Here is a 16783-nt window from a genome sequence, read left to right as displayed (position 1 = left end):
ATTCCATGACCAACGAGAGATTATCAAACTTCACCGCTAAAGTGAGAATCCAAATTTGTTGAGATTTTTCTGACTTCACAGCTGAAGTTTGAATCCCAAATTCAGGAATTCATATTAGCAGATTGAAGTGTGGTTACAGAACCAATTTTTGTGAGTACTAAAAATTTTGTATTTATCATTAAAATAAATTTTGAATTAGTTTCTTTCTTCTTCTTCTTTGTTTTTTATTTATTTATTTTTCAATGACAGGAAGAAAATAAATAAATAAATAAATCATACACCCCCTTAAATCTCACTCAATTACAAAAGTTACATCTGCGTGTCACTAAATTTGCTCACAATTCACAAAAGGGTTATCATTATATGACATTAAGATTAAGAAGCCAAAGTTGTTTAATTAGTTTTATCACCTTGCTTGGTTTTTAATTTTCCAAAACATTTTTCAGAAAATTTTACTTTCTTATTTTTCGTATTTTTTTTATTTTTACTAAATTTTTTTAATATTTTAAACAATTTTTTTACTTTTTAGACACACCTAACATAAATATACCTAAAAAGTAAAAAAATTATAAAAAAAAATCTTTTAAAAATTCACTAAATATCAAAAATACAAAAAAAATACAAAAATTCAATACATTTTTTGTATTTTTATGTATTTATTAATTTTTTAAAATATTTTTTCACAAATTTTTTGCTTTTTAGATACATCTAAGTAAGGTGCATCTAAAAAAATAAAAAAAATGTTTAAAATTTAAAAAATATTCACTAAAAACACAAAAACCAAAAAAATTAATTTTCAAAAAACTTAATTCAGAAAACTCAAACCGAAGACCGTGATTGGTATTCTCACTTATGTCTCAAACCCTTTGTTAAAAGCTTTAACAACATTGTAAAGCAAACATTTCAAACTTGAGGTAAACTACATAAAGCAAGTTTATGTTAACAAATAAATCAAAAATGCTTTTAAAATTTGGAGTCACAATCTTGTATATCAGAATCAGATCACCACCTTTAAAATTAAGGTCACAATCAATTTACATCACCTCCTTTTCTTTCCTTTTTAACTTATTCTATCTCACCCCGATGTGTTTACTCCAACAACTGCACCATAAGATGCCCTGTCTAAGTTCTTTGCTACATTACAATGTTGTCAGATGTCAGTGGGATTATTAATCACGGGATAATAAACTACGATACGCATCAACTTCAAAAAATCTAATGACAAAATGGTAAGAAAGGGAATTCATTTAATTTCATATACAACCTCTGGATCCCCAAAAGTTATGTTGGGACAACCTCTGGCTCGAGGGGTGATGACTCATCATTTTCAGTGCTCTCACCCTCCACGGTCTGTCCTCCCTTTTCACCTTCCTCTTGAAACCCTAGCTTAAATCTCTCATAATTTGTCATCTCACTTGATTTGAATGGCCTTTCACCCAGAACTTGGAGCAAATCATCTTGGTGAAGGACTTCTTTTTCCAGCAACAGCTCAGCAATCTGAGCAACTTGCTCTTTGTGTTTCTCTATCAATTGCATCGTGGATTCATATGCCTTGGCCACCCACTCTCGCACTTCACCGTCAATAATTGCCCCCATCTTGCTGCTGTAAGGCTTGCTCATCTCAAATCCATCATCCCTTTGGGGGAAGGAGAGGAGACCCACCTTTTCACTGAAGCCATAAACTGCTACTTGGGCATATGTCATTTTTGTCACTTTCTCCAAGTCGTTTTGGGCTCCAGTCGAAATTTTCCCCAACAAAACCTACATCCAAAGAAAATCCCAGAACACCATGAGATAGTTGACAAAACAAGTAGTAAACTTCGAGCACTTCACAATGCTAAAAGAAAGTAGAAACTGGCTTGTAGTTTTTATTTATTATTTTTTTTCTTCATATTACGGATAAAGAAATGAAACAAGTGGGCAAATATTATAGCTACCTGTTCAGCTGCCCGACCACCAAGTGTCATACAAGTCATGTCAAAAAGCTGCTCCTTTGTCATGAGAAGATTTTCATTCGGAACATATTGGGCAAACCCAAGTGCTGCAGTACCACGAGGAACTATGGTCACCTTCAACAAGGGTTCTGTATGCTCCAAAAACCAGCCAGCAATAGCATGACCTGCTTCATGGTAAGCTACAGTTCTGCGTTCAAGCTTGCTTATCACCTGTTTAACACAAGTATTAACAGGTTTTATGACTAACTTGAAAAAGGGAAGAGAGTGAAAAAAAAGCAAGGAAGAAAGAACAAAGACCCATGCAAAATGACATTGCCGTTCGGTAGTTAATAGTTTTGTTTTATTTGATATATACAAGTATGATGTATTTTATCCATAAATATTTCTTATGGCCAAAGTTCAGGGACGAGTAGTGTGAGATGAAGTCTCAAAAAATAAATAACCAAAAAATAAAGAAAAAATGAAATATGTATTATAATTATGTTAACAAATATATACATATGTTTACAAATACTTTCAGCATGGTTCCTTCTTAAAATGCCCAAACTACCTCAAATTTTTTTATTAAGAGCTAAACAAAACAGAAAGCTTTACATAGTCTTTCAAAAAAAAAAAAAAGAGAGAGAGAGTGGAAAACCAAAAAGTGTTATCTTGAAAGCACATTGATTTTTACCTTTCTAGGAAAACTAGTCACACTATGTAAAGCAAATTAGATTGAAAATATAATGCATGTCATACAGGAATGTTACCTTGTTCTTCTTCTCCAGACCGCCAATGATCCTATCTATAGCTGCCTCAAAGTGTTCCATTGTGACCTGTGTTCCCTCATTCCTTGCAGCAACTAATGCAGCCTCATTACAAACATTTGCAATATCTGCACCTGCAAATCCAGGAGTGAGGGCTGCAAGTCTCTGCGAGTAATATGACGGTTCATTATCAAGTTTGAGCTTCTTCAAATAAATCTGAAAAATCTGTTCACGGCCTTTGATATCAGGTTTATCAATGGTAATTTGTCGATCAAATCGACCAGGCCTCAACAGAGCTTTATCTAAAATATCAGGCCTATTTGTGCCAGCAAGCACAACAACTCCAGCAGTGGTTCCGAATCCATCCATTTCTACAAGCAACTGGTTTAGAGTACTTTCACGCTCATCATTGGCACCTGAGAGGCCCCCGCGTCCCCTTGCTCGACCAATAGCATCTATCTCATCAATGAATATTATACTAGGTGCACACTGCCTCGCTTCTTGAAACAAGTTTCTGACCCTAGATGATCCAACACCAACAAACATCTCCATGAAATCTGATCCCGAAATGGAAAGGAAAGGCACACCAGATTCCCCAGCAGTTGCTTTTGCCAAAAGAGTTTTACCGGTGCCTGGAGGACCTACTAAAAGAGCACCTTTTGGAATTTTTGCCCCCAGTTCCTCATATTTTTTAGGGTTCTTGAGGAAGTGAACAAACTCCATGATTTCCTGCTTAGCTTCGTCACAGCCAGCAACATCTTTGAAATAGACCTAGATGAACAGAAAATGAAGGAAAACTTTTTTTGAGTAATCTTTTTGTTTGTAGAGTGACAAAGAAAGTGCTGCAAAAATATTTTTGACATAATAAACAAGAATAACTGAGGACCACCATTCTTGATAATAAAAAGGGTATCTAACCTTGTTTTTTGCATTCTTATCCACTTTTGTAACGTGGGCTTTTCCTATATTGAATATTCCACGGGCACCCTTTCCACCACTACCTCCAACGCCTATTCCGCCTTGCATTCTCCGCCCCATGAACCAAAGGCTTCCTAGAAGCAAGAGTGTCGGTGCAAACCTCATCAACTCTTGGTACCAAACCATTTCAGAAGTATATGTAACAGGAACATAAACATGAGGATCTATCCCCAAAGCTTCCTGGGCTTCCTCCAACTTCTCCTCAAAAGATTCAACACTTCCAATATTGAAATAATATTTATATTGGCTCTTGCTTGGATCAGCAGGTCCTTGGACAACTGGTCCCTCTACGACATCATTGCTTGTTTGATTGCGTGGTGAGCTCCTTACATACACTTTCGCAACTGATTTATTCGAAACAACTACATGGTCTACTAAACCTGGTTCCAGGAGCTTGTTTTTGAACTCTTGGAAACTAATCTGCAAAGAATCATTTTCCAAAGTTTTCAGGCCCAAAAAGATAAAACAAAAATCTTAATTACATTCAAATTGCACATAAGGCAAACCAACCACAATATATATATATATGTAAATCATTAACGAAAAACTTGAATATGCAACTCAACTATATATCCTACTAACTATGAGTCTATGATTATAAAAGCCCCATACAACCAAGTCCTGAAATATATTCAAGCATATAACTTACCTGTTGTTGCTCACGAGGACCAAATGAAAATGATGAAAGAAACAGCCCAATCACTAATATAGGGGTGATAAGATTTTGAAATTGCTTCAAGAAAGCTTCCTGAAAACTGCCATGATCACCTGTGTTTGCATCCTCTGAAAATAAAGAAATTAAAATATGCAAAAAGCTGTGAGATATTATGTATTATAATCAGTGTGGTGAACCATTTTTTAAACAAACATCAGCATGAAGTTTTACTTAATAAATATAGTTTTTGAAATATACACATGAAAATAATAACTTCTTCGTTTTTACTTTACAGATTCATTTATACATATATCTTTAGAAAACAAATAGTAAGAAATCTTTTTCACATTCCATATATTAGAAAAAGAAGGGTGGACCAAAAAAGAAACTAATATCAATATTAGAAGGCTCTATTCACAAACAAATTGGAAGTATATATAAGGGGTGGTTTGAGATGATCTAAATAAATGTACTTTTTGACTTTTTATGAAATATGGGTTGAGTATGGGTTGGGTTTGAAGTGGTGTGGTAGAGAAGTGATGTAACTTAAATAAAATGATGTGACTTAAATAAGATAGTGACTTTTTGACTTTTTAGATTATGACAAACAGGGCCTAAATTTAAAAACCTAAAGAGAAGAGATTAACATGTATAAATTCAAATCATTTAGATTTAATTATTGACTACCAAATCATTTTCTTCTGACTTGTGATGTATTTTATGTGTGTGTAAGTGCCAAACAGATGTCTTTTGAGTGTCTAAAGCGTGTTTGGTTATAAAAGTATTAAAACATTTTGACGCGCGTCCAACATGTGTCGAGTTGTGTCCAACACATATCTGGAATTGACACTAAAACAACACCTTCTTAAGAGTGTTCATGATTCTAAGGCAACAAGCAAGGTTCAAAGGGTAAATAATATGATTACAACTCTATGGATAGTTCATAATTATTCAACACTATTGGTAATGTGAATACAAAGTTCATGGTGCAGATTTTTCTATAGACTGAGGAAGGTAATACTCATTAGTCATTATTCAAACATTAAACAATTGGGTACATTGGAGATATGATTAAGGACTCTAGGAGACGAGATACAAATTCCCCGAGTGTCAATGCCCTACAGCCATTTTATATGAATGGTTGTCATCTCCCTAGTGCAAATCACTCCATTATTCTAGCTAGCGACATATAATGGCTGCCTAGTAGGTTCCTTCCATCATTAACAGCTGTGTTCACAAACCCACATGATGAGTATACTTGAGGATAGCGTAGGTACATGGATCCAGCCCCGCCATATCACCCCTTAGATGGCTTCTCTTGCAAGATTCATGCACCAAGTGTTAGCCTTGTGAGGTAACACATGGGCCAATCGTGCATCTACACCAGGACATCTAAAAGACTCTGCCCCGTGCACCCTTGCCAGCTTCCTCACTTGCTTAGTTTGTTAAGCTTGCCAGTAGTCCATCGAGTGGTGCCTTGGCCTCTAAAACTCACGCACATCGCTTGTGCTATCTAGGTTGGAAGCAAGGCCTAGGAAACTCACTTGGGACCACCAGAGGACTTGTGAATTGGAGGGATCTTGACCAAGACATGTGATACCACGAGCATTGGATCATACCTAACTCTAAGCTACACTAATACACCCCAAAAGGGAGCTTCCATTCATGCAATAATCTATCCATAATCCTTCTCCTTTGGCATATACAGAGCTCTCCACCAACACCCTCTCTCTCTCTCTCTTTCCCTCCCCCCTAAGGAATCCTTGGCTCTCTCTCCACCCCCTGTGGTCTCCAACTACCTCAATGGCCAATGCCTATAATTGTGCCAGAGGGCATTAACAGATAACTAAAAAAAATTATTACAAAGTCCCGAAGCCTTTGTAGACAAACTTTAAAAATACAACCCATTAGTCTGGAAGAGAATTGAAGCCCCTCCACCATTTAAAACAAAAGGGAAACCAAGGAACAAAGACTCACCACCCACAAGCTCCTAAGTAAAACAAAATAAAACCAACCGACAACATAATTAAAAATCCAACCCATTGCTTCAAAGATTTAAATATCCTGAAAACCAATAAATGTTCTAAATATATATATATATATATATCATGTTTCTCTCCCATCTTTTCTAGACAGACATATGGGGGATTTGACATTACCAATTTAGCAACAATAACAAGAATGTAACATTCAATCCACAATTTGCAAAGACAAAAAAATTAAAATGAGAAAGTGACTAACATACATACCTTTGGATTCGGATTTTTGTTCCTTTCCCTTTGGAATTTCCTTTTTATCCTTGGGATAGAAATTCTCATAGTCTGCCAAAAAAATAAATAAAAAGGGGTCGTTTTTCTATTAAACCCAACAAGGCAAACAGATAATAATAAAATAAATTCAGTTGAAATGCTTACTCTTCTTTTTGGGAGCTTCACTTGAGAAAAATCTACGAAGTCTAGAGTTCGCAAGGAGGTAATTCAAATCAGATAAATACGGCTTCGACAAAGTGCCCTTGTTAGCACCTATTGAAGTTAAATAGCCCCTTAAAAACCCTAGTTTATCATCAAATCGACTAATATCCCTATCCACATACGGAGCTCGAATGAAAGCTCCGTTGGTAAGAGCCGATCTCGCACCATTACCTCCACTTATCACATTCTGCCACAAACAAAACAATGATCAATATAAAAACGAATCGAAATAGATGAGAGAGAGAGAGAGAGCTGACTCTTGCGCGAGATGATTGAGACAAAGAACGGCCAATCCTGGAAAAGATCATGATGCTTCGATTGAGAATGAAGAGAAAGGCTTAATCTTGAGCTTCTTGTTGTTGGATTAATAATAGGGAAAATGAAGAACAATGTAGGTAGGGTTCGATTGAAGAAGATATGGAATGTGAAGTATTGTGGAGATTTGGGTTTTGACGAAGTTGGATTGAAGAAGCTGTAAGATAATGATGATGATGATTTGGTTCTGGGGAGATGGCGGAGTCGACGAATGCAAAAAGAGGGGAAAGGGACTGTTTGGGAAGAGGATTAAGATATTTGTGGTTTTGTGGATGGGGGTCAAGAAATAAGGGATAGGTTGGGTCTGATCTGATTAATAGAGTCAAGTGTATGTTAATTGTGATTAAAACTTGGGAAACAAGACATGGTTTCATGGCCCTGATGTCATGCGTTAGCACATAGAATCTGGTACACCAAAACCGGGTTCGGATTGGTCAGAAGAAACAAATAAACCTTATTTATTTTTTAATTTCTTTTATTTTTAAAATGTCAAAAATATTTTTTATTTTAATGTTGAGATATTTAGTTTAATATTTCTCTCCAACTTTTAATAATGGAAGATGTCGCAAATTTTTTTTTTTTTTTAGGGTAACCAAAGGTCCCTCATCCATACTCATATATCACACCTACGATCTCATTCTTTCTCCTCTCTCATGGATATTAGATCGATTCTGGTGTTGAGAAATGGAATCTAGGAAAGAACACAAAGAGATTTCGAGTTCTTCCTCCTGTGTGAGAGACTCAAATGGAAAACACTCTTTAATTAGTTGACCTTGCTTGAGATCGAACTTGATTACACAAAATGTAACGACCTATCAATTCAACGACTTTGGATTGATCTTCGAACTGAGTAGCTCGGGCTTCACAGAGAATGGTGGTAACCTTCTCATGTCAAAGCAAACCCAAACCTAAAACTGGTTTTCATTAAATGAGTGAACCCATTTGAAATAGTTTGTGCTTCCAATTACAAAGGAAATCGAGAAATCAAGAGAAATACAATGGGTTTCGAGATGATTGTAGACTGGATTGAATATGGGTTTTGTGCTCGATTACCTCCTCTTCTACTCTTGGTGGTTTATATCTATATATCTGTACGGACATTTAAAAATAAAAAATCGTATTTAATGATAAAGAAATTTAACGAAGAAGATGATCAATGCCACCACGCGATCGACATCTGTAAGACAAAATACCCCATCTGTAGCCGGGGGCCCTCTGATACCCAAGTCAGTCCTCCAATATAAAGACAAATTGTTTACTTCAACCCATGAGGGTGTTGCCTATTTATAATATCTATTGACTTACTTAGCAAATAGTTTGAATGTTCCAGAAGTCCTATCTAAAACAATCTCCGGTTGTTTAGGACTTCAATATCGATAAGATTTCATATCCTGATGAATTTTGCATAACATAAAATACTAATACAATATTTGATAAGAATTTAACAGCTGTCATACATGTGATAATCCATAACCATGCCCCGTGACAATGCCTAGACCCATATAATTATTGTGGTTATTTTTATTTCTTCTCAATTGCCCTTAAGCTTTCATTTTCTTTGAACCTAGTGAAAGCTTTCTATTTTTCTGATAAAAATAGTTGTATAATATTAACTAACTAGAAGCATACATGGGTGCTAGGATTTATTCCAAAATGCCTAACTTTGTTAGGACTTATTCCGAAAATGCCTAACCTTACTGAAACTTGTTCCAAGAATGCCTAACCTTGTTAGGACTAATTCTGAAAATGCCTAGCATTGCTAGGACTTATTCCAAGAATGCCTAACCTTATTAGGACTTATTCCGAAAATGCCTTACTAGGACTTATTCTAAGAATATCTAATCTCGTTAGAACTTATTTTGAAAATGCTCAACCTTGGTAGGGCTTATTCCAAGAATGCCTAATCTCATTAGGAACTACCAAAACACCAACTTGCTTATTGGCAAACAAAATTCATTCGGCAAGGAATCCCATTGTTGGACAAACCACTAACCTACTTTGTAAAGATTTTGAAAGTTGGTCAAACTTGCCAACCCACTTTGTCAAGCAAAACCAGCTTGACAAAGATTTTCCAAGTTGGTCAAACCCGCCAACCTCCTTCGCTGAGCAAAACCCGTTCGACAAAGATTTTCAAAGTTAGTCAAACCTGCCAACTTACTTCGCCAAGCAAAACCCGCTCAACCAACATTTTCTAAGTTGGTCAAACTTGCCAACCCACTTTGCCAAGCAAAACTCATTCGACAAATATTTTCTAAGTTGGTCAAACATGCCAACCTACTTTGCTGAGCAAAACCTGCTCGACAAAGATTTTTCAAGTTGGTCAAACCTGCCAATTTATATTTTGCCCAAATCAATGTGGCAAGGAGATAAAATTTTTAATCAAGAGGTAGCATAATTCATTTTGTCCACGTGATCTATAAAGCGCGGACTCCATCTTAGCATAGTTGACCAAATAACGATCTCCTTCCACTGCAGAATAATAATAAATAAAGTTGATGCTCCACATATAACAAAAATCCGACAAAATGTATAAAATCTATGCTCTGCAGCATAATAACTGATAATATTACCTCCATGTCCAGAATGATAATGTATAAAATCCATATGCCGCAGATAATTAAAATCCGATATAATTGATCTTCCACATCTCCGTGATCAGAATAATAGTGCACAAATTCTGTGCTCCGCAAATAATAATAATCCGACACAATAACTCAATCATGAAACTACTGCTTTTTGTTGGAACTTATGAATCATATTTCCATATATTCAGTCATATTACTAACACTCCTCTTGATTGGGTTACCATGCCGAGCATGTTACTACCTCCTATAAGGAATGAATTTATTTATTCTCTTTGAGTAATCTGGTGCTAGGTTAGTTCATTACATATATGTTGCATAATTTAACTTGGACGCTAACTTTATTGAGCTTATTTATGTGATGTGTTACTTCTGTTAGCACTGCTATCGTTTGGGATGGTGAACCTATGAAGGAGTTCAAATCTCTAAGGCCCTGTTTGTTTTCAGATGTAAAATGAAGGAGATTGATAGTGAGGGGATTGTTAGTGAGGGGATTGATAGTGAGGGGATTAAGTAAAATTGTGTTTGTTGTGATGATGGTTGTTAGTGTAGGGATTGTTAAATTATTTTTATATAAAATAAATATAAAATAATAAAATAAATAAATAAAATACAAAAACATTAAACATTAATTTTTTTAAAAAATACCCAACATGTAAAAAAATTTAAAAAAATAAAAATAAAATAAAAAATTTCCTGAAAAAAATAAAACAAATAAAATAATGATTTTTACTTAATAAAAAATATAAAAAATTAAACATTAATATTAAAAAAAAATGCCCAACATGTAAAAAATAAAATAAAAAATATAAATTTATAGTCTGCCGGACTATTTTTCTAATATCAAGTCCTGGAGGCCCATTCGAATCCCTTTAGGGAGGCCCATCCTAATCCGGAGCTTACTATTAATCCCCTTCCCATCTCTCAAAACAAACACAATATTAGTGGGTCTCATCTCACTACCAATCCCAATCCCCCCCTCTAACTCTCCAAACAAATAGGGCCTAAGAGGTTTGAGGCAAGGAGACCCTCTCTTTCCCTATCTGTTTATTCGTTGTCTTGAAAGATTGTCTAATATGATCAGTTTCAAAGCTGAGGAAAAAAGCTAGGAAGGTGTGGAAGTTTCTAGAGGTGGGCCAATCCTAACTCATCTCCCCTTTGCTGATGATCTTATGCTATTTGGGTAGGCTAATTTAGCCACCTGTGAGACTATTAGAGAGGTTATGGATAAATTCTGTAGTATTTCTAGGCTAAGATTTGACTCACATAAGTCTAAGCTCTTTATCTCTCCCAATGTTGATGGAAGGAGAGCTAGAGAACTAAGTACTATATGTGGGATCCCTTTTTCTACAAATTTAGGAAAGTATTTGGGTGTGCCCCTGTTACATGGTAGAATGTATAGAGGGTTGTTCAATGATATTTTGAGTAAAATGCAAAAAAGATTGTCTGGGTGGAAAACTAATACCTTATCCATGGCTGGTAGAGCTACACTTGTAAAATCTGTGACTGCTGTTATTCTTAGTTACACTATACAAACCATGCTCTTACCTAAATCTGTTTTCAATGATATTGATAGACTTAACAGGAACTTTCTCTGGGGTGATACCATGGGGAAAAACAAAATCCATCTTCTTAAATAGGATGTGGTGTGCAATATGAAAAAGAAAAGGGGTTTAGGGATCAAGAAAGCTAGGGATTAGAACCTAGCTTTGATCTCTAAACTGTGATGGAATCTCATCAACAATAAGGGTGGATTATGGTGTGAATTTCTTCATAAGAAATACTTACATAACACTTCATTTCATAACTAGAAAAGAGAGAGAAATGCATTTAATGTTTGGAGAGGCATTTTGAACACCAGGAATCTTTTGAGGAAAGCTGTGAAGTGGGAAGTAGGTGATGAGACCACTGTCAATGTTTGGAAGGATTGGTGGTATGAAGATAGGTCCTTTGAGGGATACTGTCTCACGTGCTAATCCTACCTACCAAAGCAATTCTACAGACTGTGATAATGTGAGAGAATTCCCGGGAGAGGATGGTAATTAGGATGAGGCTACTGTGAATAACAATTTCCCACCCCAACTGACTAGTACAATCTTGGCATCTGCTCCTCCAAAAAACCTAAACAGGGATATCCCTTTGTGGAAGGGGACCCCTGATGGGACTTTTACTGTATCTTCTGCCTATGAGTGTATTTTGGAAAGTAATGATAAGGAAGATGACTGGAACTGGTTGTGGAAACTTAGATTATCATAGAAACTTAAAGGTTTCTTGTAGACTGTGTTACATGGCAAATTGCTTACTAACCAAATGCAACTGAAAAGAAGTTTAACTCAGGATGCTCAATGCCCCAGTTGCAATATGACTGAGGACATTCAGTATTTGTTTAAAGACTGTTATAAGGCCAAAGCAGTTTGGCTTGCTATTTTTACCCGACTTTGGTATCTTGATATGAGAAGGAAAAGTTGGATGGAATGGCTCATGAGTAATGTTAAAAATAAAACTCATTTTAATGCTGACCTCTCTTTGTCTCTAGTATCTGGTGTAGCTCTGTGAAAATTTTGGAAAAACAGGAATCTATTTGTGTTTGAAGAAAAAACCACTGGTTACCAAAAGAGTGTTAATTACATTTTAGATTACTCAAGAGAGATCCATCTAGCCTTCCTCAATGTTGTACCAGTTTCTAGACTAGTTTACCAATTTATATCTTGGAATTTACCACTTGTAGGGAAACTAAAGCTCAACACAAATGGAAGTAGGAAAACAGGAGGTGATAGAGGATTGGAGATCTGATCAGGGATGAACGAGAAGCATGGGTATGTGGATACTATGGCAGACTTCAACCAGGAACCAATCTATAAGCAGAGCTATGGGCAGTATATAAAGGACTGACAGTAATCCTGCAACAAGGATTAAATGATGTGATCATAGAGACGGATGCAATCCAAGTTGTGCAACTGATGGAGGAAGAACTAGGAAATAAATGCCCTTTCAAGCATCTAGTGGATGATGTAAAAATTTTGCTTAGAGGTTGCAACTGTACTGTCTAACATGTTTGGAAAGAAGGTAACTTGTGTACTAATGCTCTTGCGAAACTTGGAACAGCTCAACCGGAGGATATGCAGGTGGTGAAAGATTCCCTAGCCGAAATCACAAGTTTACTTGTTGATGATATGTTAGGTCATTCTAAAGAAAGGGCTTAGCTCCCTATTTTATTTCCTCGGTAACCAAAACAAAATAAATATATGTTGCATAGTTATGACTTAACAGTCAAACCCTCTTCTCTTTATACATATTGCAATCAATCAATTTGGAAGCTATAACAGAGCCTTAATACTAAGATAATAATAACACAAAAAAATTTGACCCCAACATCCATCGTATATTTGATCGACATAATATATGGTAAGATATGTTAAGCATGTCATTGCGTAATTATTATGTTGATCAACATAATCAATGATCAACATAATATTGGAGAATGCAACCGCATAATCTTCTTCATTGAATTCTGTCGGTTCCCATAAACGACATCAATTGTACGAACATAAAAAAAAATTTAAAATACTATATTTGATGATGAAAGAATTTGACGAAGAAGATGATCAGTGCCACCACGTGATCGCCATCTGCAAGACAAAATACCCCCAGTCGTAGCCGGGGGGCCTCCGACGTCCAAGTCAGTCCTCCAATATTATCAACATAGTTAATGGATTAATTCATAGAGAGAAATTGCGTACCTCAACTTATGAGAGGTTACCTATTTATAATATCTAGTGACTTAGCAAGTAGTTTGAATGTTCCATAAGTCCTATCCCAAACAATCTGGTTGTTTAAGACTTTTATATCGATAATATTTTATATACTGATGAGTTTTGCATAACATAAAACACTAATGCAATGTTTGGTTATTATATGACTTACTTATCCCCAAAAAAAAAAATTTATAACCATGTCACGTGACAATAGCTAGACGAAAAATGATGCAGACCACTAATTAGTGGTTGCACTAGGGATGTGACAGTGGGTCCCACCCACTGCCACATGTATTTTGTGTCTTAGTTTTTGTTTTTGCTTTTTGTTTTTTTATTTGTCATATTATTAGTGGTAGTGTTAACGGTATAAATTTAGTGACCTGTAGTATTGTTGATTGAGGTGACAAATTATGAGTTTTCCGTAGAATTGCTTGTATGCATACATGTAAATGTCTCTGCATACGTGTGCGTGAAATGGGTGAATTGGTTTCCTACAAATTTCTGTGGGTTTTTACTGTATGCTTGGTGGCAAGACTTTGAAAATCAAAGCTGCGCCAATTTATCTATGTTTAATTTTCTTTGATTTAGTTAAAAAACAGCGAAAATTATGAGTAAATCAGAGAAAATTAATCAAAACACAGAGAAATTTGTAAGCAAATTAGATAAATTTTTACTTAAAAAAATTTCATAATACTGAGAAAATCAGAGAAATTGAACAAATTAAAGAAATTTTAAACAAGAAAAATTTCAAAACATGGAAAAATTTATTCTCTGAAAAAATGTTGAAGGATCTCAATTATTATGAAAATATTGCATGTCTTTTATCCTATAAAATCTTAATACCAGAGATCTTATAAAAAATTATCCTTTAATATTTTATCAATACCTTTATGATTCACCATCTTCATCACTATCATACTAACACCACCATTATATTTAAATAAAAAAAGCATATTTTAAATCAAAAAATTGAATTTCATATAATTTAAACTTATTTATGAAATTCAAATTATTTTGTAAGTCCTTGTTTGGTAAACATTTTGGGACTAAAAAAGTATAAAAAAACAAAATAGATTATATAAGCTAATAAGATAAAATGTCACATTCAAACCATAATCTTTATATTTTTTCTCTTACAAAAGTTAAAAAAATCTAAAAACAAAAACCAAATGAGACTAAAAAAGTTAGATTAAAAAAGTTTTAATACAAAAAAATTGACTACCATAGCCAATGCCGAATGAAGCTTGACTTCGTGTTTTGAAACATGATTTTGGAATAGAAGTTGTGTTTTGGTAATGACTTCGATCAATTTGTTGTAAAATTTAAAATGTGAATAATAACACAATTTTTGTTGACTTGCTTTAAAAAATCTTAAGCATTGTTTGCATGTTAACTTTTTGGTTAAAATAATTAAAAAGTTCAAAATATCCAATCCCATCATCTTTTTTATTTTCTACAATTTTTTTTTTCATAAAAAAAAAAAAAAAAAATTAAAACGTTCCAAACACTCTATAAAGTTGTGTTTTAAAAATATACCTTATAAATTGAATTTAAAAAACAAGTTTAACCTGAGTTTGAGACTTCTGTTTCAACAATAATATGCATTTAATTTGAAAAATAAAAAAAATTCCACCACGATCACTAATATTAACATTCCTTTTAAATTAAATGGTGTAGTAAAAAATAATAAGAAATTTCTTATATTTGAATTATAAATATGTGAAATTATGAAATTTAAGAATTATTATTATTATTTTTTTAAACTTGTTTTATATCTCACCAAAAGTGGTGAAATAGTAAGAAAAAAAAAGCTGATTGATTATAATTTTTTTATAACTTCAAAATTGTACATTAGAATATAAAAGAAAAAATATGAAATTTCATTCAGATTATTTTATTTATTTATTTGGTAGGTAAGTCATAAGTTTTCTTTGGTAGGTAAGTCATTGAGATTATCTTATCAAATTTTTTCTTTTCTTTTTCATCCCGATATATAATAAAAAAAACATTTTTAGTTTTTAAATGAGGAATCTCAATTATTATTTGGATCCAAACAAAGTGTAAATTTTAAGTTGTTAATATTTATTATTAACATAAACATAAAAGTAAAAAAAGGGTAAATTACATTGACACCCCCTGAGGTTTATATTTATTACAGTTTCCCTGCTCACCTTTTGAAAATTACATTCCACTCCCTGAGGTTTAAAATTTCATTACAGATTGCTCCCTCCAGCAATTTAATTTTTTTAAATACCAATTTTGCCTTCATTAGGTAAATTACATTGACACCTCTTACATTTTAGAAATTACAATCCTCTTCCCAAGGTTGAAAGTAGCATTACTAATTGCCCCTTCTGTTAGTATTAGTTGAAAAAAAAATTAATTGGGAAAAAAAATATTTGAAAAAAAAATTAATTGAAATTTTTTTTTGTTAGTCAAATTTTTAAATTTCTGTTTAAAAAGCAACGTTAGATAAAAATTACATTGACACCCTTGAAGTTTATGTTTATTACACTCGGAAGATAAAAATTATATAAAAATGATAATTATTTTTTATTTCTTAATCAAATTAATTTTTAATTTTTTTTTTCTAAAAATCAAATTACACATAGCCTAATAATCTTTTGATAAGTCATTTCTTACGTTGGTAACTTATTTAATTATTTGTTAATTTTACGACATTTTTACCATTTGAGGCCTGTTTAGTAATTATTTCGTTTTCATTTTTCAATTTATATTTACAAAAATCTAAAAAACTGTCATAAAAACTTAAATCAAAAGATTTAAGTTTTAAATTTTAATTTTACGACATTTTTAAATTTTAAATTTTTTTTTCTAAAAATCAAATCATACATAGCCTAATAATCTTTTGATAAGTAATTTCTTACGTTGGTAACTTATTTAATTATTTGTTAATTTTATGACATTTTTACCATTTGAGGCCTGTTTAGTAATTATTTCGTTTTCATTTTTCAATTTATATTTACAAAAATCTAAAAAACTGTCATAAAAACTTATTTGATAATTTTTTTGGTTTATAAATGGTTATCTCAGTTTGTAAATTTGAGGAAAAACGTAAATTCAAAAAATGAGTTTAGGTTGGATTTAAACAGAAATTTAAAAATTTGACTAACAAATTTTTTTTTTCAATTAATTTTTTTTTTCAATGAATTTTTTTTTTTCAACTAATACTAACCGAGGGGGAAATTGGTAATGCTACTTTAAACCTTGAGAAGGGGATTGTAATTTCTAAAATGTGAGGGGTGTCAATATAATTTACCCAGTGAGGGCAAAATTGGTATTTAAAAAATTAAATTGCTGTAAGG

At 33.4% G+C, this 16783-nt stretch overlaps 1 protein-coding gene across 1 annotated transcript; it reads right to left on the bottom strand.

Moving 5' to 3' along the window:
• Positions 1–958: 958 nt before the first annotated feature.
• Positions 959–7486, bottom strand: LOC114292355 (ATP-dependent zinc metalloprotease FTSH 10, mitochondrial). Its single transcript, XM_028236297.2, has 8 exons — positions 7063–7486; positions 6749–6992; positions 6584–6655; positions 4329–4462; positions 3620–4099; positions 2705–3472; positions 1938–2165; positions 959–1761 (listed from the first exon to the last, which is right to left on the bottom strand). Exons 1-8 carry the CDS (start codon positions 7111–7113, stop codon positions 1282–1284), a joined length of 2457 nt encoding a protein of 818 aa, XP_028092098.2. The 5' UTR covers positions 7114–7486; the 3' UTR covers positions 959–1281.
• Between the last annotated feature and the right edge of the window lie 9297 nt (positions 7487–16783).

Source organism: Camellia sinensis, chromosome 14 (genome assembly GCF_055761805.1).
Source record: "Camellia sinensis isolate YWXY chromosome 14, ASM5576180v1, whole genome shotgun sequence".
Taxonomy (NCBI): domain Eukaryota; kingdom Viridiplantae; phylum Streptophyta; class Magnoliopsida; order Ericales; family Theaceae; genus Camellia; species Camellia sinensis.
Note: the sequence above shows the minus strand (reverse complement) of the source record. Positions and strands in the feature narration are given on the sequence as shown.